General features: G+C 41.3%; 1 protein-coding gene across 5 annotated transcripts in view; it reads left to right on the top strand.

Annotated features, from left to right (window-relative positions):
- Nucleotides 1-23,038, top strand: part of NEK1 (NIMA related kinase 1) — a 54,427-nt gene that overhangs the window by 5,358 nt on the left and 26,031 nt on the right. For 4 of the 5 annotated variants that reach the window (XM_066631744.1, XM_066631743.1, XM_066631742.1 and 1 more), the window contains 13 exons: nt 10-106; nt 575-672; nt 2,221-2,304; nt 5,400-5,467; nt 5,556-5,642; nt 10,677-10,731; nt 12,009-12,209; nt 13,060-13,120; nt 16,418-16,572; nt 22,169-22,228; nt 22,431-22,490; nt 22,682-22,729; nt 22,815-22,889. In XM_066631744.1, coding sequence (XP_066487841.1) covers nt 10-106; nt 575-672; nt 2,221-2,304; nt 5,400-5,467; nt 5,556-5,642; nt 10,677-10,731; nt 12,009-12,209; nt 13,060-13,120; nt 16,418-16,572; nt 22,169-22,228; nt 22,431-22,490; nt 22,682-22,729; nt 22,815-22,889 — 1,149 coding nt within the window. The remainder of the gene's footprint in view (nt 1-9; nt 107-574; nt 673-2,220; nt 2,305-5,399; nt 5,468-5,555; nt 5,643-10,676; nt 10,732-12,008; nt 12,210-13,059; nt 13,121-16,417; nt 16,573-22,168; nt 22,229-22,430; nt 22,491-22,681; nt 22,730-22,814; nt 22,890-23,038) is intronic. The other variant, XM_066631741.1, reaches the window with a different exon arrangement.

The following is a 23,038-nucleotide window of genomic DNA, read 5'->3' as shown; positions in this document are numbered from 1 at the left end:
TTTTTTAAGATGTCAAATAAAGAAAGAGAAGAATCAAGGAGAGAAGTTGCGGTGTTGGCAAACATGAAACATCCAAATATTGTCCTATATAGAGAATCATTTGAAGGTTAGATTTTAAAATAATATAGTATCTGAAAAGATGAATACATGGCAATGTGAAGACATGAAATTGATTGAAGGAGTTGAATTGATGCAATTTGTCTTGGGGTTTTTTTCCCCCTTCTTTACCTATATCAGGATTTCTTAATTTATGTACTGCAAGTCTATGTGTAAATGCGGTCAGGCATGCTTAGAAGTAAATTACATAAAACTCGTATTGATTTCCAGTAGTGCTATCCTGTATAGGTTTACTCAGAAGTAAGTACTATTGTGTTCAGTGGAATTTGCTTTCAGGAAAATGCATAGGATTGCGGTCTAAATAAATCATAAAATCTGGCTGTAAATTTCATGCATCCTGTAATTGGTTGGAAAACATATAATAACTGGAACAAAGCAAAGTAAGGTATTGACTACCACATTACTGCATGTGGTACAAATGAACATTTGACTCAAGATGTTTGTTCTCATTTTACAGAAGGTGGATGTCTTTACATAGTTATGGATTATTGTGAAGGAGGGGACCTGTTCAAAAAAATCAATGCACAGAAAGGTGTCTTGTTTTCAGAAGACCAGGTAATGGGGTTTAAAACTTCTATTGCTTGGTAATTATAGTTACAGTAGACCCAACTTTATCTGCGAGTCGGGCATCTGTGGATTTCACTATCCACAGATGCAAGGTTCTCTCTTAAAAACATTTTAAAAAGTAAAATTGTTAAGAAAAGAGGCTTCCATACCTTCATGCTGCAAAATTGCGCCATTTTGCAGGACAGTATTCTGCACTCCTCTAAGACACTTCTGGGTCACGCAATGCATTCTGGGGTGAGCCAGGCCAAGGGAAGGGGGTCATTTGACCCAGAAGTGGCTTACAGGAGTGAACACCAGTATTCACAGGTATCAGTATCTATGGAGAGGGCCACAACCAACCCCCCTGGATACCAAGGGAGTACTGTATTGTAACTTTCATAAATGTGCAATATACTGGTCTGAAACTGTTGCTGTTTGTATAGAGCTAATACCATTACCCCTGGTTTAGCAGCCAAAAACGTGCTTGCACCAAAGTGTTCTGCTGTATTTTAGATTTTAGCAGTGCAGAGTTAAGGCTGTAGCTCTGTTGGTATTGTGGTTTAACATTGCTTGGTCAGCATACAAGCTAGAAAAAGACCAAACTGTGTGCTGGTCCCTGAAAACTGCTGATGAATGGCTGCAACTCTTGCCCTGGAATTCAAAAGGCAGGGACAGATGGAGAACAGTGAGTGGTAGTTGCCCTGGCATAGCACAGCTTTTCTCAGGGTCTTGCCATGATTGTCTATAGTTACGTACATGATCTGTGATGGCTGTTGCTCATGATAGTATACATACTTATTCCTACATGAAAACAATGTGGTTATACATCAAAAGGTTTTTCTGCAGTAAGCATAGTGTTTCATATACAGTAATGTCTCCAATAACACTGCTTCCTTTATTGCAGTTTTAATGGTGTTCTTCATCCTGAAATGGGGGATAGCAGGTATAAGTCAACGAGAGCAGTACATTCTGGCCAGTTGGCACCATTTTCCTTCAAAGACCTGTCTTGTAGGTGTTATAAGCACTGTTTCAGACAACATTCAGCTTTTCAGGATTGGATCCCCAGAAGTATGAGAGCTATTACTTGCCTTCCTAATGTTGAATTGCACCTGCAGATTTGAGCATCCGCAAATGCCAAGCCTGCAGCTTAGAGGGCCCCTTGGGCACTACCAGAAGCCATTTCCAGTCACGTCTGGGAGGTGTTCTGAGGCCACAGATTCGGCTGGGGAGACCGTCCTACCATGACCCTTTCTGGTTGTGTCCAGGAGGCCTTTTGAAGAGACTGGGAAAGCACTCTGGAGGGCCTGGCACAGCCCCCAGGAGTCCTTGTGGTGCTGCAAACCGATCCCCCACATATTTCATTATCCACAGATTTCTGTATCTTTGAGGGGTTATGGAACCGATCCCCAGCGGATACCAAGTACCTACTGAATATTGCAAGATACTGGTGAAATGTTCTGGTTTTTCTAGGTGATATGGGAAATTGTGTTTCACACGGTTTGACAATAGAGCTGCTCTTTTATCAACCAGCAATAACATTTAGTTTTGATATTTTAGATCATGGATTGGTTTGTACAGATCTGTTTAGCATTGAAACACGTGCACGATAGAAAAATTTTGCATCGAGATATAAAGTCACAGGTAAGTTTGGACATGTTTTCCTGAAAGTTTTTGGTGTTGTAACGAATGCACAGACCTAGCTCTTACAAATTGCAGATTAGATATTAAACCTTTGTCTGGACCATATCGCTTCAACCTGTAGGTAGGTTTGTTGGAAAGGAGGAATACATTCTCTTTCACTCTGAAGTTCACTCTGATGTACTTTTATCCAGGTAGCAACTGATCTTTCAGTAGTTCCTACATACACTTTTCCACATTCACATGGGATACTATATATACCAGGATTCAGCCATGGATGTATTGTATTTTTAGGATTCCTTAAATTCATCTTAGCAATAGGAACAAAAACAGTTTCTATATTAACCTTACATGGACTCTGCTAATTCTGTCTGTAATACCTTGCAGATATGGTAACATAGCACAGGCATCTGGTTCTCTGATTAAAGAACCTCACAATCATAAGGTTAAAGTAGATAGATAAATCTGCCATTGCAGAGCACGTGGAAAAAACAGGGCATAACATGAAGTTTGACTCCACAGTTTTATTAAGAATTGTATCACATTATTTCCAGAGAATGCAAATAGATGCGAGATATTTAAGCACAAAGATAATATGAATAGAAAGGAGGAGACCTTATCTCTAAATTGTATTTGGATGCCAATTTTGGAGAGTTTGGGATCAGGTCTGCTACCCAGAAAATAAATTATGTCATCAAAGAAATAGTATAATTATCAATCTTTTAATAAGATAAGAAGTGTTTAGTAATCTTGAAGTAAATATCACTTTAAGTGTTGCTTACAGTTACATTAGGATGAAGTCCCATGTGAATTGTATGCCCAATTAATTCAGTTGGATTTGGGAAGACCTTCGCTGTTAAATAGAGAACAGAAAGTTGACACGCATTGGAATTGTGGAGTTTGCCTTTGGATGCCTGATGTTGTCTGCAGCAATTATAGGACAAAACGTTGCTTTTAATTCATCAAACAAAACTAGTTGTTTTGGAATTTTATTGTCAGTATACCCAGAGATTTTAACTATGAGTGCTGTTGCCTTCAACTATGATTATCTGAGAACCTAAATAAAGTTTTTGGTTACACATGTGAGCTTTGAAGAAACAGTCAGCTCAGAGAATATTGGCGAATGTTCCTGACTAAGAAATACATACATCCCATGTTGACCAAATCTTTAAATTAAACCACACTTCTAAAACTGATAGAAGCATCTTTTCTCAACTGGTAGTTTCACCATCTAGTGGTAACTTTTGCAAGAGCAAACAACATGATCTTGTTCACAATGTGGTCCGCAAATTCTGATTACAATAAATCTTCCATGCTTAACAGAAATTTGCCAAATTTTATACTCCTGTTAGCAAGCAATTCTAGACTTCTTTGAGTGAAACTTGGGACAGTTGGGTCTGGAGATCAGTGGCGTAGCTAAGGGAGTGCAGTTGCACCGGGCAACAAGCTTTAGGGGGGCAACAAGCTGAACTTGACATGAATGACCAAAATTGTGAAAATCTTGGTATGTATGAATAATACCATCATGTCATACGAGTATACGTATATCATTGGAAAGGTAATTTAATGCAGAACACAATGAAACAAACCACATCAGAATAGCTATATTCTATCAAAAAGTATGGCCAATTAACTAGAAAACGAAAACACAACTGCCTTAAGGAACAAAAAGTGGATTTCTTTAACTCAAAACTGACGTATAAGACTGATTGTTCTGTTAAACATATAAAAACATCATGCCATCTTGTCCAAAAACCATAAGGCCTTTTGGTCTGTAATCACAAGGGCATGTCGTCCTCCTCATGCTATACACCCTCCTATCCCAGAGGCTACCTGGGTTGATTATTTTTCCGAAACTTTTTATTCTCATTCTCCCCCTCCTCTCTCAAATGATGACTTCCATGATCTTCCTGATTGGCCACCGGTTTCCCCAACTGAGATTTATGATTTAATCATCTCTCTTAAATCTGCTAAAGCTCCAGGTCCGGATCTCATAATCAATGAGGTCTTATCCAGTAATCCTGGATGGTGGGCGAACCCCCTAGCCTCACTTTTTACTCTGATTAATACCTCGGGTTGTTTTCCTGATGCATGGCGGCTTTCGTTTCTTCTTCCAATCTTTAAGAAAGAAAATCCTGCCCTCCCGTCTAATTATCGTCCCATAAGTCTTCTGTCTAACATCAGGAAGATTTACGCTAAATTTCTTCTTATTAAATTATCGTCCTGGGCGCGTTCAAAAAACCTTCCAGGGATTGAACAATCTGGTTTTCGCCCAGGTGTTTCTACTCTTGACCACGCTTTTCTTTTATCATTTCTTGCTGAGAAGTATTCTATTTTTAACAGATCTAGTTTATTTGTTGCCTTTGTTGACCTTCAAGGTGCGTTTGATTCAATAAATAGGGACCTTTTATGGAACAAGCTCAATAATTGGGGAATTGATCCCCGACTACTATTTTTACTTCGTCAACTTCACTCTCATAACCGCTGTCAAGTACGTATTCCTTCCTCTAATGTTCTTTCCTCCAGTTTCCCAGTCAATAAGGGTGTGAGGCAAGGATGTATCCTTGCCCCTCTACTTTTTAATTTATTCTTGGCAGATCTTCCTTCTCATTTAGCAACAAACTCTTTCTCCCTTCCAGTAATTAACAAGCTTCCAGTTTCCATATTGCTCTATGCAGATGATGCTGTTCTCCTGGCTTTAACTAAATCTGCACAGGAATGCAGATTTAGTTTGCACAGGAATGTTGTGTAATGGTTTGTTCATAGACATAGGAGAAGGTTTGGCCAGAATAAAGTAAAATGCCTCACTTGCAGTAGCCAACTCTTCCTTGCATTGCAGTCCTATGCAGGTCTACTCAGAAATAAGTCTCATTTATTTCAGTGGGTCTTTCTCCCAGGTAAGTGTGTATAGGGTTGCAGCCTTTATAAAAGGAATACCTTGATTCTGTATGTTAATGTGCATTTAGCCAAAAGTGGTTTCCTGAGATGTTGACTAGAAGTTCTTGGATTGAAAACAACTTGAAACTAATTTAATATGCATTGATCTTGTAGTTGAATGCTACTGGTCTTCAACTTCATTTTTTTCCTCTTGATTTCAGAATATATTTTTAACCAAAGATGGAACAATACAGTTGGGAGATTTTGGAATAGCTAGAGTTCTTAATAGGTAACATTCAACATTTTTTTCCTAGTTCACTTAATAGTGTGAAACATGATTTATTAATTCAGTAATATATTTTTCCTCTTTATTTTAGTACAGTGGAACTTGCTCGGACTTGTATTGGAACACCCTATTACTTATCACCTGAGATCTGTGAGAACAAGCCTTACAACAACAAAAGGTATTCCTTAGGTACTCAGTAAGCTTAACACATTTTTCTTTATAGTTTGTTTATATTAATAGGCTATAATTTTTGATGCTGCAGTTTATCTGTTATGTAGATTATGTAGAATAGTGGTTCTCAAACTTTTAGCACTGGGACCCACTTTTTAGAATGTGAATCTGTCAGGACCCACAGGAAGTGATGTCATGACCAGAAGTGACATCATCAAGCAAGAAAATTTTTAACAATCCTAGGTTGCAACCCTACCACACTTACTCAGGTATGTCCCATTTACTATACTGTTTAAAGCACATAAATAGTAACCTGTTAAAAGTACAGGCTTGTAGCATTTCTTCTAATGCAGTCACATACCATGGTAGCATCAAGTCTAATATATTAAAATAAAATATTGAAATGAATGGGGACCCACCTGAAATTGGCTCATGACCCACCTAGTGGGTCCCAACCCATGGTTTGAGAAACACTGCTGTAGTAAATCCATGAAAGTACAGAAGTCAACTTCTTATCTCAGTGTTGGTTATTGGTTCAGGACAAAGTAAAAAGTTAAGTATTTTGTTACTCTCTCTCCTTACACATTATGTTCCAGAGTTAAGAACATAAAAAGAGCCCCGCTGGATCAGGCCAAAGGCCCATCTAGTCCAGCTTCCTGTATCTCATAGTGGCCCACCAAAATGCCCCAGGGAGCACACAAGACAACAGACACAACCTGTATCCTGGTGCCCTCCCCTGCATCTGGCAGTCAGAGGCAGCTTGCCTCTAACACCAAGAGCTTCCACATACCTACTATAACTTGTAACCCGTAGTGAGCTTCTCCTCCAGAAATTTGTCCAATCCCCTCTTAAAGGCATCCAGGCAAGATGCCGTAACTACTTCTTGTGACAAAGAGTTCCACAAACTACACACTGGGTAAAGAAATATTTTCTTCTATCTGTCCTAACTTTCCCAACACTCAGCTTTCATGGATGTCCCCTGGTTCTGGTGTTATGCAAGAGTGTAAAGAGAATCTCTATTCACTCTGTCCATCCCCTGCATGATTTTGTATGTCTCAATCATGTCCCCCCTCAGACACCTCTTTTCTAAAGAAGCTTAAATGCTGCAGCCTTTCCTCATAGGGAAGGTGCCCCAGTCGAGTAATCATTTTTGTTGCTCTCTTGCACCTTTTCCATCTCCACAATATCCTTTTTGAGATGTGGTGACCAGAACTGGACGCAATACTCCAAGTGTGGCCTAACCATCTATTTGTACATTGGCATTACAATATTAGCTGTCTTATTCTCAATGCCTTTCTTAATGATCCCAAGCATGGAAGGAAGTCTGGTCTAGAGAGTAGAGCCTCCGTTAGCCCGAAGATAACATCAGAAGGTCGCCAGTTCGAGGACACCGGCAGCTCCCTGAACGGCTAAGAATGGTGAAACCTTGAAGCAGCTGACAAGCCGAGCTGAGTGATTCCACCTGCTCTTGGTGTGAGCAAGAAGCATCTTGGCTGCCCTCCATGTGTGAGAGAGAGCTGCTTGTCAGCCTGCATGGGAGGATTGGAGGCCAGAAGTGAGACCAAACCAGGAAGATCCATTCTGAAATGTTGTTGGTTCTTGAAAGAGAGAACCTCTGTGATTGTAAAAATCACCTTGAGGGATTTAGAAATGCCTGTCTATGTAAACCGCCTTGAATAAAGTCAGAGGAGTAATCCGATGATCAGAAAGGCGGTATATAAATACTGAGTTATTAACCTTCTTTACTGCCACCGTGCATTGGGTCGACACTTTCATCGAGCTGTCCACAAGGACCCCAAGATCTCTCTCCTGATCTGTCACAGGCAGCTCAGAACCCATTAGCCTATATGTGAAGTTTTGATTTTTTTGTCCCAATGTGTATGACTTTACACTTACTTACATTGAAATGCATCTGCCATTTTGCTGCCCATTCTACCAGTTTGGAGAGATCCTTCTGGAGCTCCTCACAATCACTTCTGGTCTTCACTCGGAAAAGTTTTGGTGTCATCTGCAAACTTGGCCACCTCGCTGCTTAGCCCTGCCTCCAGGTTGTTTATGAAGTGGTTGTAAATCACTGGTCACAGGACAGTTCCTTGGGGCACACCGCTTTTCACCTCTCTACATTGTGAAAACTACTCACTGACACCCACTCTTAGCTTCCTGGACCTCAACCAGTTCCTAATCCAGGAGAGGACCTGCCCTCTAATTCCCTGTGGAGCTTCCTCAGCAGCCTTTGGTGAGGGACCATGTCAAACGCCTTCTGAAAGTCCACATATATAATATCCATGGGTTCTCCTGCATCCTTGTGCCTGTTGACCTTTTCAAAGAATTCTAAAAGGTTTGTGAGACAAGACTTATTACAGAAGCCATGCTGATTCTCCCTCAGCAAGGCTTGTTCGTCTGTGTGTTTTGAGATTCTATCTTTGATGAGGCATTCCACCATCTTACCTGGAACAGACGTTAGGCTGACTGGCCTATAATTTCCTGGGTCCCTTCTCCTTTTTAAAGATCGGCGTGACATTTGCTGTCCTCCAATCTTCTGGCACCATGGCCATTTTAAGGAACAAGTGGCATATCTTAGCCAAGAGATCAGCAACTTCATTCTTCAATTCCTTTATAACTCTTGGGTGGATGCCATCTGGGCCCGGTGACTTATATTTAATTTAGCAATGAGGTCTGAAACATCTTCTCTATTAACCTCTATCTGACTTAATTCCTTGGTTAGGAGGGGCCGTTCAGGCAGTGGTATCTGCCCGACGTCTTCTGTCATAAAGACAGGTGCAAATAACTCATTTAATTTCTCTGCCATCTCTAAGTCTCCTTTTATCTCCCCTTTCCCTCCCTCACCATCCAGAGGGCCAACTGCTTCTCTGGCGGGTTTCTTCTAATATATTTGAAGAAAGTTTTGTTAATTCTTTTTAATGTTGCTGGCCATGTGTTCCTCATAGTCTCTCTTGGCCTCCCATATCACCTTCTTACATTTCTTTTGCCACAGTTTATGTTCCTTTTTATTCTCCTCATTAGGGCAAGACTTCCATTTACAGAAGGAAGCTTCCTTGCCCTTTATAGCCTCTGTAACTTGGCTCATTAACCAGGCGGGCACCCTCCTGGACTTAGTCGAGCCCTTCTTCCTTTGTGGTATACACTTCTCCTGGGCTTCTATTAGTTGGTAAGTTGGTGTGTAAAGCTAAAATCACATATTTTACATTGAAAATCCCTTACATTGGAAAAATTGGTACTGTCTCTTCAAAAATTATAAGAGGCAAATGGGAGCTGAAGTCAACTGAAGGAACAGTAGTTTCATTCTCAGGTCCACTCTTAGGCTTGTATTTAGTGGTTAGAATTGCCTGAGCTCTTTTAATGTTCTTCCCTGGGTGATCTTTATTTTTTTATTTGGGGGGGGAGGGGTTGCCAGACATGTGTAGTTAAATTCATGCAAATCAACTGCACCTACAATGAGGAGTGGCTGTACTTTGTCTACCAAAGAATTATGCACAATGAAGTGTTACTCCCCTTTATCCTTGAATACAGATGCCCTCCAAACCACTTTGATCTGTTCCCTAATCCGAACATGTTGATATTTAGGACAGAAAATCCAAACACTTTTCCTGTGACAAAAGATTATATTGTCAACTTAGATATTGTCATCGTCGTATGTTGCCAAAATCTAATACCTTAAATATCCACCTTAGGGCCCAATCCTGTGTTTGTCTGGTGCCACATGCTACAGCAGTGCCAGAATGGCTGCCGCTGTATCCTGTGGGGCCAGATCAACAGCCAGAGGTCTCCTCGGAGTAAGAGAACATCAGTTTTCTTACCCCATATAGAGCTGCAGAGGCCCCAATTGGGTCTTCTCGAATCCACACTAGTTTTTTTGCTGGTGCAGGATCAAGGACACCCATATCGGGTTCTGAGGCTTGGGAGGAGGGATAGAATTTGGTAGCAGCCTCTGCTGCTATCCCCACCCCCTCCCCTGACTTGAACAGCCTTCCAGCCTGCCCTCCCTCCACCCTGAAACACCTCCCTGCTGAGAGGCGGAGCACTCACCACTGCACACTCTTCTAGGCCTCTTGCTAGTCTGAGGCCCAGCACCAACTGATACTGGCCTCTCCACCAACACCACTCATTGCCTGCTGGTGGCAAAATGCCTTATGGCACTTTTTCAACAGCTGTTGCCTGGACAGCACAAGGGCCGCTGGTGCAGCCTGGTATTGGATCAGGCTGTTAGTCTTCCTAATTGTAATCACTGACCATTGCCCTAGTGCACTGGTTCCCAATGTTTTTTTAGCTTGTATACCCCTTTGGGAGCCCATTTCCATAAATTGTACCCTTCACGTTAGCAAAATGTAATTAATATAGTTACTATTATTTTATATTTATGTGTTTTCAAGTACTGATCCACATCTGATAACACAGAAATTAATGACCAGAAACTAGCACTTGCTGTGACTTTTGCAGCCAACTAGCTGCCTTCTTTCCTGTCTTGTTAGCCCTGAAAGGCATTATAATACCAACCTTCCCTTTTCTGCCATTATTCAATTCTTCTTCTTCAAGTACCCCAAAAATTCCTGTCAAGTACCCCTGGGGGCACACATAACCCAGGTTGGAAACCACTGCCCTAGTGGGAGCACCGATGCACTAATGCTGTGATGGGGTTCTTTCCATCAGCTTCTTTTGAGGAGAACCTCAATTAGAACTCTATTCTTCCTATAGAGAACGAAAGCTAGTTAGGGAAGCTAACATGTCTGAGGAGGCTGTGGACAAAAGCTATGGGTAGATAGGGTTCCTTTGTGCTATGGGCTTCTTTCTCCACATGGGTAGTATTTGTTGCTTGCATCAGTGAATCAGAGCCTTGTGGGTTTCAGTCATGGCAACATTTGTGATTTTAGAAGCTCAGGTTCCTTTTGCATTGAGCAAGTTCCACAACTGGCAGAGGTGACTTTTAAGAAGAAGGCAAACAGTAACACATAAGCTGAATTTCAAGGACAAACTAAATTGGGTGGATTGGAAACTAATGTTTCTGTGTCTGTTTCTTTTTTAGTGACATATGGGCACTTGGTTGTGTTCTCTATGAAATGTGTACATTGAAACATGCTGTAAGTAGAGGTTTTTATATAGTTGATAGATTCACTTTTCAGTGAAAGTGATAAATGCTAAAAATGATATTTTCTGCTCATTTGCATCCCTTGCTGTTTACATTCTTTTGTAGTCATGTAGTAAATGGAACTGCTGTTCTACTAAGTTCAATCATATGCACAGTTAGTACAGAGTAAGAGGCCAATCCTATCCAACTTTCCAGCACTGATGCAACTGCAGTGCAGCCCCAGGATAAGAGAACAAATGTTCCCTTATCTTTAGGAGACATTCATGACTGCCCCTCCACTGCAGGATGCAGCTTGCACACACACGCACCCCTTGGAACAGATTTATCAGACCTGGAAGGTTGAATGCAATTGGGCCCCAAGTCCCACTGAAATCTTAGAGCAGCAGTCTCCAAACTGCAGAACCGCTGCATCAAAAAAATGCCTTCCCCATGTGGCACTTACTGTTCTGCAGCCTATCACCCCAGAAAGTTGCTCCAGGCAACCATCTCTGTTGCCTGGTGCTCCTTCAGGCTATACACCCAAATATCCAGGTGGAAGTGGCTGCGCGATGCAACTTTCTGGGGTGACAGGCCACAAAATTAGATTTTAGGTTTTAGATTGTGAGCCCTTTTGGGACAGGGAGCCATTTAGTTATTTGATTTTTCTCTGTAAACCGCTTTGTGAACTTTTAGTTGAAAAGCAGTATATAAATACTGTTAATAAAAATAAGTGGCTGTGGCACAGAATGGTAAGCACTGTGCAGGGAAGACATTTTTCCTTTGCCAGATCCAGCCTACAGGCTGGGATTTGGCACCTGCTGCCTTAAAACAATTACTTAATAGCCTATGTAGCAAATATTTATTTGTTCACCTGAGAATGATTCTTATTCTGAACCAGAAGGGGGAAAGAGAAACCGGTACAAAGAGAGATGTAGTTCTTCCCATGATTGCCTCTCTGCATATTGAAAAACATCTAAATAAATTGAAGGGGAAACCCTTTAAAGGACATCTGATCAGCCTCTAGTTTATCTGATTGCTGGCATAGAGGCCACTGTTTCTAGTCCTTGTCTCTAGAATGTAGCTTAATTTCCTAAAAATGTATTAGTTTGACTAATGAAGCTGATTAAAATTTAAATATGGGAAATCTGTATGTGTGGAATATGGGCCTGAGAAAGTTAAGAACATCTTTTAAAATCTGAAGCCTTTGCAGTTTCTGTAGAATCCAACTATTTTTTGTTGCAACTCTGGTATGGTGTTGGTCTTATCTGATATATATAAATTGTCCTTTAGTTTGAGGCTGGAAATATGAAAAACCTGGTACTCAAGATAATCTCTGGATCATTTCCTCCTGTTTCTGTGCATTATTCCTTTGAGCTCCGGAATCTGATTTCTCAGTTATTTAAAAGAAATCCAAAAGATAGACCATCAGTCAATTCCATATTGGAGAAAATTTTTATATCTAAACGCATTGAGAAATTTCTTTCACCACAGGTATGAACTTTTCATAAATTCTTTTAAAATGGTTTTTTCACAGTAAAAGTCAGTTCTGGATGTGCTGCTTTTGAGAAAACACTAAAACTCTTTGGTATCTCATAGATTGTATGTGCAAGGTACATAAGTGTCCAGATAAATTGCTTTCTACTATATTATAAACTATACTCATATAGAATATTAACATTACAAGGCATCTGTTTGCATTATATCACTATACAGCACTGTGTGGTGAACTTAACCATTTTGAATATTGGATTGGTATGAGGCCTTAAAATTATTTGATAGCTACTTAAGTAGGTCATATTTAGAAGTAATTTGAACTTGGTACCATGCGAAAGCTATTTCCTCTTACAATTTTCCCTCTCTGACAAGACAGGTACCTCAAACTCAGCTCTCCAGTGCACACACTGAGTTTCTGTTGAGCATGGCATCTCTTAGTTCATTGAAATATTGAAAATAGCTGTGTATGCGCCTTGAGCAAGGACACAAGGAGATGTTACCAAAATTGCAGTCCTTGCACATATAGATACACCATGTGTTCATTGAAATTTGCATGTATAGGGCCTTTGGTTCAATGCAAATTAGACACACACATCTCAAATGGCTCTTGGTAATATGAACTATGGAATCTGACTGAGCTATTGCTTTGTAAGTGTTTTTAGCTATTCTCCTTGGTTTTGGTAAGGCTTTCTAAGTTGGGTTTCTGTGCTCAAGTTCAGGAATAAAAAAAGTTGTTTACTAATTTATGAACATCCTGGTTATAGTGTGATTCTCCCAATTTTTGTATTTCTCCTCGTATTTTTGTATTTGACTGTATTTATTATCTCCAACATATTGGTCTTTTTAGCTTATTTCAGAAGAATTCAGCCACAAAGTATTCCAGAAGTGTGGACCTAATGCTTCACCAGGTAATCCATGGGATAAGTCTTTCCAAAACTACATTTTAGAGACAGAATGTACTGATTTGATCAACCAACTGTCATGTATGTGGTGGTTGCTCTGTCAGGAGAAAATATTTTCTCATGCCTATACAGGGGGCCCCTGTATCTGCAGATTGGGTCCATGGGGGTTTCTGGCATGCACCCTTTCTCAATGTGAGAGGTGCTCTGCTGCCCTCGCCTCGGATGGCTGGGTGGGCGTTCCCCAGTATCCACGGTTTCCATCAACCATGGGGGTTCTGGAATGGAACCCCTGCAGATACTGGAGCACACCTGTGCTTGTATAGACATTGTGCTGACTTAAGTCATTAATGGTTTCTAATTTATAATTGTGTGCAATTATGCCTCACCTCCCTGCATTACAATCTCTGAGCATGAACTGGAGGTTGTCCATGACTTTGTGTACCTTGGCTCAACGATCTCCGACACTCATTCTCTCGATGCCGAGCTAAACAGGCGCATCGGTAAAGCAGCTACCACGTTTTCCAGACTCACAAAGAGAGTCTGGTCCAACAAGAAGCTGACGGAACATACCAAGATCCAGGTCTACAGAGCTTGCGTCCTGAGTACACTTCTGTACTGCAGCGAGTCATGGACTCTTCGCCCACAACAGGAGAGGAAACTGAGCGCTTTCCACATGCGCTGCCTCCGACGCATCCTCGGCATCACCTGGCAGGACAAAGTTCCAAACAACACAGTCCTGGAACGTGCTGGAATCCCTAGCATGTATTCACTGCTGAAACAGAGACGCCTGCGTTGGCTTGGTCATGTCGTGAGAATGGATGATGGCCGGATCCCAAAGGATCTCCTCTATGGAGAACTCGTGCAAGGAAAGCGCCCTACAGGTAGACCACAGCTGCGATACAAGGACATCTGCAAGAGGGATCTGAAGGCCTTAGGGATGGACCTCAACAAGTGGGAAACCCTGGCCTCTGAGCGGCCCGCTTGGAGGCAGGCTGTGCAGCATGGCCTTTCCCAGATTGAAGAGACACTTTGCCAACAGTCTGAGGCTAAGAGGCAAAGAAGGAAGGCCCATAGCCAGGGAGACAGACCAGGGACAGACTGCACTTGCTCCCGGTGTGGAAGGGATTGTCACTCCCGGATTGGCCTTTTCAGCCACACTAGACGCTGTGCCAGAACCACCTTTCAGAGCGCGATACCATAGTCTTTCGAGACTGAAGGTTGCCAATACATAATTATGCCTACTAGTCTTTGCTTATGCAAAAGTTGGCATTATCCAGAAACTTGATATTGAATTGAGTTACCACATGATATTCCATTTCAACTTGTACCAAGCATGCAGATTCCGGAGTTAATGTTTTATAGAAGAAGAGTGCTTCCTTAGGCTAGAGGGCATCTCTATGAAAAGATTATGTTAACATTAGATGTTTTAGGGTCCCTGTTTTGTCCCAATGTGAGCAGGCTGCAAGAAACAGCATATACAGCAGAGTACTTTCAAGCAGCAGTTATATTTTGAGCAAGGGATATCAGAAGCAGAGTAGTCAATAAACAGTCCCGGTCAGCACGAAGATCAGTCAGTCCAATGATAACAAATCCCAATCAGTTTCCCACAATACAAAGTCAAGGTCCAGTCCACGGTCAGTAATCACACATATACATACAAATATCCAGCCTCCACAGTCACTGGCAGCAGTTTCTCAGTTATCTCCAACTACTCTCCTACTACTGCACTGGAGGTTCAGCATACTAACCCTTAAGTAGTTAGATCAGCCAATCATTGCAGGCTTGGTAACACCCAGGGTGTGTGTGTCACAGGTGCTTGTTGATTTTGCTAATTCAGCAGCCTGCACCTGTTCCTGGACCAATTCGTTATCTGTGTTTCTGTTTCACTCAGAACCCAGAGCTAACAGATTACATTTCACTAGCCTTCATAAACGTAAGACGAGAGAAAAGTTTTCTCATCCCTTTTTCTAGACAATCGGATGCTTAACTAGCTGAGAAGGCAATCCAGAGTGCTCTTTGGGCCAGTTGAAACCCCTTGTGCCAGCCCAGGACTGTTGCAAACATGCCACAAGGCACATCTGCAACAACTTGGGAGTTGGCAGAGGTGGCAAATGTGCTGGCCCACAGAGGCTCGATCCAGCCTCTGTGGCACAGCAGAAAGGTTAAGATAGTGGTTAGGGAGGCTAACCCAGGAGATTGGAGAGGGCAGGTGAGGGATGACCAGTGGGTGGACTAGGCCCAGGAAGGGGTGGGCACTTAGGCCATATCCTAGCCCTCCTCCCAAGCAGCCCGGCATTACACCAGGCTGCTTGGATTTGCATCAGTGACTTCTTCGGTGCAGATCTAAGCAGGTCCATTGTGGTGGCTGGAATATTACTCAGATAAGGGGACATAAGTCCCCTACTCTGAGTTGTGCTCCATCCACCTCCAGTCCTGCACTGGATATAGCACAGGCCAGCTGGCCGGCCTGTTCCAGCACATATTAGGATTGGGCTGCCCATTTTATGCAGAGTTGGGGTCAAACTATATATACCAGTAATTGCATAGTTGAGAATGAGACACCTAACATTTTTATAAACAGGAACTACAGGGAGCCCAGTCTGGATCAAGCCCAGAGCTAGAAAAGGAGGCTTTAATTTTTGATCCTCCTGAATTTCTCAATCCAGATCAGGCTGTTCAACAATTTGACCTGGTGCAATCCTGCTGGCACCAGTGTAAGCTTTCTTCCTGGGTCAAATACAACCAAGGGGCCCTCAGTAAAGACTGTGACTGAAACAAGAGTTTAAAGCACGCCTGCAAACCGCCCCCCCCCAGTTGTACAACTCCTATTTTGACTGTGCCCTTTGAGGCTGCTATGTATGGATGGTGTGGTGATTCAGGAATCGGACTTAGAGCTGGTTCAAATCCCCGCTCAGCCATGAAGCTTCCTGGGTGACTTTGGGCCAGTCACTATCTCTTAGTCTCACCTACCTTTCAGGATTGTTGTGAGGACAAAAGGAGGGGAGGAACCATATACATATCCTTCAAGCTTCTTGGAGGAAGCGTGCTATAAAATTTTGAAAAATAAGCAAGTCATTCTTAGTGGTGCATTTAATTGTTGGTTTTACCCTTAGTTGTGTCTGTTCATTTCCCTTAGTTGTGCCTCAGTGCTATTGTGTGTATACTTTTGCATAGGATCAGACTATAATAATGCCTTTTGAACTTTCCATCTGAAGCTTCTGAACTTGAGCCAGATTCTTTTAAAATGCCAGGTTGAATAAAGGTGTAACATTTTAATCTTACATTTTGTGTGTTTTCACATAGTAAAGAGACCAGCTCAAGGACAAAACTTGGCCTCTGTTGCACCTGCTCAGAAAATTACCAGACCTGCTGCTAAATATGGAGTGCCTTTAATGTTGAAGAAATCTGGAGAAGCAGCTAAAAGGTTCTATGAAAAGCCTTTAATTAAATGTAAGCAGGTGAGTAATGAAGAAAAGGTATATCTACCTGAGTGGAAAGGTGGTGCATCATGTTTTTGTGTTTTAGTCTTAATTCTGCTTTCACAGGAGTCAACTGCTCAGTGCATCCTTACCTGAGGACTGCCTACCTGCATGGAGTTGCCTTCCTCCCCCCTACCTCAGCCAAGCTCAGTGTTGGACATACAGCCCTTTGCTTTGCAGCCCCTACCAGAATAATCTCAATTGTTAGTAAAGAATGTGGCAGCAGCAACAGAAAGAGTGTGACAACTGAGACGCATGGCATGCGCCACTGCTTGCTTTCATCCTGTCTGTATGTGTGAGATTAAGGAGGGAAGAGTGGAACTCTGAGCCATAGCTGATAAAGCTGATGTAATTTAAGAGCTAAAAAATCCAAAAAAAGGTTTAATATAGTTAACATAAAAGTTTAGTACGTTCTGGTTTAATATCTCTCAGGCCCTGAAGATTTATCATTAACTTTAAAATAGCAACCTTAATTTCTTCAATAGATATTGTTGATACCAGAAGCTGTTACTGGTTAAAATCTAGCATAGGAAAGGCAAATGAGGGAAATGCCTTCACTTTCTGCTAAAGGGTATGTTCCTTTACTATATACTTGAGAATAAAATTTATAAAATTGTTTGTTTTAGTAGCATTAGAATACAGTACATTATCCTCATCTTTAATAGTTAAAATATAACACATGTCTTTCCTTTCTTAAATGATTTGCTAAATGTCATATAAACTATATGTCTCTTTCCATTCTCTCAATACATTTGATGTAAATACGGTAAAGCAGATTCAATTTTCAATAATATCTCGTATAACAATCTCTGTGCTTCCCAAACTTCTTAGTCCATGACCTACTTTGGCAGCCAGTAGCATCCCAGAGTGCCTTTACTGTGCCATAGTCGATGCCAGCAGTTGCAGACCTGGCCCCTGTGCTTCCCCAGGGCATAAGACCGCAGCATGCCACCCCCCCATACAACACACTGCCCCCCAAGGGGATACTTACCAAGCCTAAAGAGCCTTGTGCAACATTCCTGGGCCCTCCAAAAGCCTTCTGAGGCCTCTGAAGCACTATTAAACAATACTTCAGTTTTCCAGCAAAAACCAGAAGTACTGTTTAAGGGCACTCCAGAGGCCTCAGAAGGCTTTCATAGTGCCCAGCAATGCAGCACAGGATTTCAGCTGCCCATGGAACAGCTCCAGAGGGTGGGGTGGGGTGGAGCCGGCAGCACAGCAGGTGAAGGTGGTGGCAATTGTGCCACCACCACAGTGGACACAGGCAGGGTGCCTGGGAGGTCAGGGGGAAGGCAAAAGCCCCAAGGACTGTCAGTGGATGCCAGCCTGCAACTTTTTCATGATCCACCAAAGCAGTTTGGGAACCACTACTCTAATTCATGCTTAGTCCTTATTCATTCATGTAACACAATTCATTCATGTAATTCATTCATGTAACACAGCATATAAATTTGGCAAGGGGAAAGTAGCAGATTGCCTTAAGTATTTTAATCTATTCTGCAACACTTTGTTGTTCATTAATCTAAGCTTTTTTATAAGAAGCATAGGAAATAATTTTCCACCCTTATGATAGCCTTGTAGCCTCTCATTCTACTGCATGTGTCTCAATTGTCGGTTCATTGATTTCAGAGTATTCCTTGAACTATTCCTTGAACTATGTCACCATTTGAACTTTAAAATATCATTGAAATATAGGTTAAGCCTACTTATCTGCAGATCTGGATGAAATCCAGGGCTTCCCCCATTTTAAAGTCAGCTTTAAAAACACTTTCATTTTAAAGTCAGCTTTTAAAGGCATGAAAACATCACTTTCGATTTTCGTTGACAAATCAGATGTTGCTTTTTTCCTACTGAAAGCATTCTGAAGCCCGCAGAGGCTGTGGATGGACGCATGAGGCCTAAGCAGGCTTCAGAAAACCTTCTGGAGGTGACGGAGCAGAGCTACCTTCACCTTCAAAGGGGCCAAAACCATGAATTTAGTTACCTGTGGTTTTTGATATCCACAGGGGATCCGAGAATGGATCCCTCGTGGATACTGAAGTCCCATCTGTATCCTCCAGTAAGTAAATAGACATAGGAAACATTTATCAGATACATTTCACCAGTGTTTCAGGTATCTGGAAAATAAGCGTTCAGGCCATATAAATAAATCACGGCAACAGCTAAGCCAAACCAACTTGCCACTAAAATAATAAATTGACCCTCTTTATTCAAGATAACCTGATGGGTCTAGAAATAAACATGGTTGTGAATTCGTAGTGCTATGCTGTTGGCACAAGTAGAAATATTTCTAAGGTATGCATCTCCAACCCAGTTTTTACATAGTAAGTTCTTGCATACCACCATTAATTCCTTGTTTAAGAAAACAAAAACTATATTGGCATTACAATCTCTCAATCTGAAAATAACTTTCTGATATTTTCAGTAGTCTCAAATGGCCCATATATTCCAGTTGACCCAGTTAATCATAGATGTCTTTAGTCTGAAAGCTTCCCCTACATGTTGTCATGTGTTCTTGCTAAAACAGTATTTTTCTGACAACTTGAAAATCAGCTCCTATGTGTCCACAACAGACGGACTTCTATTAGTGCTTTTATTTATTTTATTTCAGGTATTTATATACCGCCTTTCATGGTCTTCAGATTTCTCCTCAGACTCTATTTCAAGGCGGTTTACACCGGCAGGCTTTACTAAATCCCTATAGGGATTTTTACAATTGACGAAGGTTCTGTCTTTCAAGAATACAACATTTCAGATGGATCCTTTTATGATCTGGTATCACATTCGGGCCTCCAGTTTCCTCCCACGCAAGCTGACAATCCTTCATATCTCACTTGAAGGGCAACCAAAGAGCAGATGGAAAAACTCGGCTCGGCTTGTCAGCTGCTTCAAGGTCTCGCCATTCACAGTGCCGGTGGCCTCAAACTGGTGACCTTCCGCTGTTATCTTCAGGCAAATGGAGGCTCTACCCTCTAGACCAGACCTCCTGCCTTTCCACTGTCATGAACAAGTGTGTGTGGGTTATATTGATGGAAAGATGGAGATTATAGTCTTTTGGCAGATGTGAACAAGTTTGGTCAGTATAAAGCGAAGCACAGAGAATCTACCTTATGATGACCAAATTTTCAAAAAATCCATTTTAAAATGGTTGAGTTACAGCAATGACTGTGTGTTGAATCCGATGTGCTGCTCTGTTTGCAGCTGCTTTTGCTCCTTCCTTTCTCTTTTTGGCCAGTTACGTCAAATTCCAAATGCCCCAAAGATCTGTTCTTCCATTATTCTGGTGAATATTATGTGTTCTGAAAGTAGTGAGATTGCCAGTGTTGTTAAATTGCACATTTAACTGCAGGCATCAATTTGCAATTCATATCTGTTGGGTGGAATGAAACTACCCTGTTAAAATCAACTTGCAAAACAAAAGTGGGCATCCCTGGAGGGAGTGAGGACACTTTGATGGGCAAGGGAAGTGGCTGTACCTATGAGACTTTATGTGCAATGTAGCCATAAACTGACAGCTGTGCTATAGCATATATATGTTTGTCTGTGTATGGTGGTGGTAATAGTGTATGGTGTCTGTTTTTGGAAAACAGTGATGTAGTATGTGTTTTCAGTGGCAAAGCCAAATACTGCTGCAATATTGCACTTTTTTACAATAGCACCTTTAATTTGATACTGCACAACCCATATTTGATGTGAGTTTGATTTTACTAAACAGGTCATTAACAGTGGGTATTTCCCTTCTTTTAACGCGAACTCCATTCTGACAGGGAAGCAATGTTACCAAAAAGACTGCTTTGTTTAGGGGAATTACTATATATTAGCCTTTTGGAAACTTTTTGGGACCGTAGGCTGGATAACAAGACAGCGTAGAGCAAAGAAATCCCTTGTTTAGCTTAAGGAGGAGACTGGGAGGAAGGTAACTTTCAATCAAAGGATTATATTTTTATTGCAAAAACACACAAAGGTAAACATAATACACATGGATAATTGATAAGTATAGATTTCTAGTACTTATGTATAGTGTACCTAGCTAGTGGTGGCTGCATGTGCTATGTATTTGGGTGCATCCGAAAAGGAAACAGAAACGGATAGGGTGTAGGGAAGTATTTAGGGGTTCCTTAATCTGCTAAACCCAGTTGCTGACTAAAGATGGGGGAGAAGGGAAGAATAGATAGGGAAGAAGGGAGGGAGTTTAGACGCCAGATATATTTACCTGTCGGGGGGGGGGGGCAGTTGGATGGGAGAGAGTCCTGTGTATGGCCACTCCGGCAGGAGGGCAGTCAGAGAGAGAGAGAAACATGTGCTCTGAGTTCTCTCTTATAAGGGTTGTCTGACCTGGAAGTTGATCTAGAAATGACCGGAAGTATCCCAGAGCTGTGCACATGCTCAGTAACACCCAGGTGAAAAAAAAGGTGGAAGGGTCCAGAAACCAGCTATCAGCAAAGCCTGACTCTGGGGGAGGGGGGAGTAGCTTGCTTCCTGTTGCTACTGGATTTTGGAGTCTGGAGGTGGCTTAATGGCTGTGATTTAGTTAACAATAGACTTTGCTGCCAAAGTCCCCCTCCTTTAATGTGTTTGCATATTCAGTGATTGACTTAAACAATAAAGACATTTCCAGTCTCTCGAGAAAATGAGTCTTTCAGACTGGAGGTGGCCAACAACATGAGAAATGAGTGAGCTTATGATTTGACTCCTTTTGTGGCCTGAAAGAGAAGTTTTAGGCCTGCATTTTAGTCCAAAATGCATAACTAGATATAAAAACATAACTTGGAAGGGAAAAGGGGATTTTCACGTAACAGCAAGTCCCCCACCATTAACATTTGTAATTCATGTGGATTAATGAACAAGTTGATACCATTGCCATGTTTTTTACTAACGGTACCATGGATTTTTTTTGTACATTTGCTGACAGTATTTGCTACAGTATTACAGTAGACAAAAATACTCTGTCATTTCTTTTCCTGTTAACTCAAGAATTTTGCTTTAAAATTCTGCTATCCTCTTTTTTTGCCACACTGTAGGAAACAAGCATTAGTACTCTTAAAAGAATCATTTTTTTTGTAATCTTGAATAAGACTTCAATTCTGTGCATGTTTACCTAGGAGTAAATTCCATTGAAAAGGACATTTCTGAATATATACAAGACAAAAAACCTTTATTGCCATATTTAAAATACAAACAGTGTAAAACAAGATTGGATGGAGGGATGCATGAATCAGACAGTTCACTTCCAGCTGTGACCAACCAGACCTTACTACTTAGGCTCAACCATTTGTGACCATCATAGAGATACATCTCTTGATTATCATATTTATATATTTAGCTACCACCCCAGAAAGCTCTTCATTTGCCTCACCTTCTGAATATATATGTGCGCAGTTATCCAGGAATATGTCCTATTAAGTTTTACTACTTACTAAATATGCATAGGATCAGGCTTATTCCTGAAAAGGTTCTAGCAAGTCTGCCAACTTTATTCCTTTGTACCCCCATGTTATTGATTCTGTACTGTATATTAACATTTAGAACAAACAATTTGTGCTCCTGTTAATTTGTAGTTTCACTCTTTATTTAGGCCCATCCACCTGCAGTGAAGAAAGGGAGACCAGGAGAAGAAAGGAGGAAAATGTTTGAGGTATAGAGACATGAAACCAAAGAAAAACTTAGCAAAATGCTTTTAAATAAAAAAGCCATCAAACCTTTCCTCATTTCCTTCCACTAGATGCTCTCTAACCTAATTTTGTTTCTAGTGTATATTTTTATTGCGAAGTCCTAACCATTGTGATCCAAAACTGATGAAATAATGGTTCAGGGTTTTAAATGTGTTTGCTTTTCAGGAAGCTGCTAAAAAGAAAAAGCTGGAACTTCTTGAGAAGGAGAAACGGCAACGTGAGCAGGTAATATGCTCTAATGAATAACTGTTCCTTTTGAGATGATTTACAGCCCAATCCTATGCACATATACTCAGAAGTAAGTCCCATTAGAGTCAATGGGGCTTACTCCCAGGAAAGCGTGGATAGGATTGAGCTGTTAATGTGCTATCAATTTAAACTTATAAATTTAAACCTTCTAATATTTAATTCTGTAGATCAGTTTCCTGAAGGCTGAACAGATGAGGAGACTTGAGAAGGAAAGGGTAAAATTCTTGCGTTAACATTTTTTAGTTGTCTGGTTGAGTCTTCACTGGGTTTCAGAGTTCAGTATTCATTTGTTCTTCCTAGATGGAACGAATAAACAGAGCTCGGGAGCAAGGATGGAGGAATGTACTCAGTGCAGGTGGAAGTGGAGAAATCAAGGTTGGTCAGCAGCTGTTGTGAATGCATAGTCTTTGTAGTTGCTCATGAAACTCTTACTACTACTTTCAACTCTTCTGGCCCTTGTATAGGATCACATTTGTGGCTTGTGCTGAGAGGAGGATAGCAGAAAACACAGTGGAGTAGTTCTG

The sequence above is a fragment of the Tiliqua scincoides genome, chromosome 6 (assembly GCF_035046505.1).
Source record: "Tiliqua scincoides isolate rTilSci1 chromosome 6, rTilSci1.hap2, whole genome shotgun sequence".
Lineage (NCBI taxonomy): Eukaryota > Metazoa > Chordata > Lepidosauria > Squamata > Scincidae > Tiliqua > Tiliqua scincoides.
Note: the sequence above shows the minus strand (reverse complement) of the source record. Positions and strands in the feature narration are given on the sequence as shown.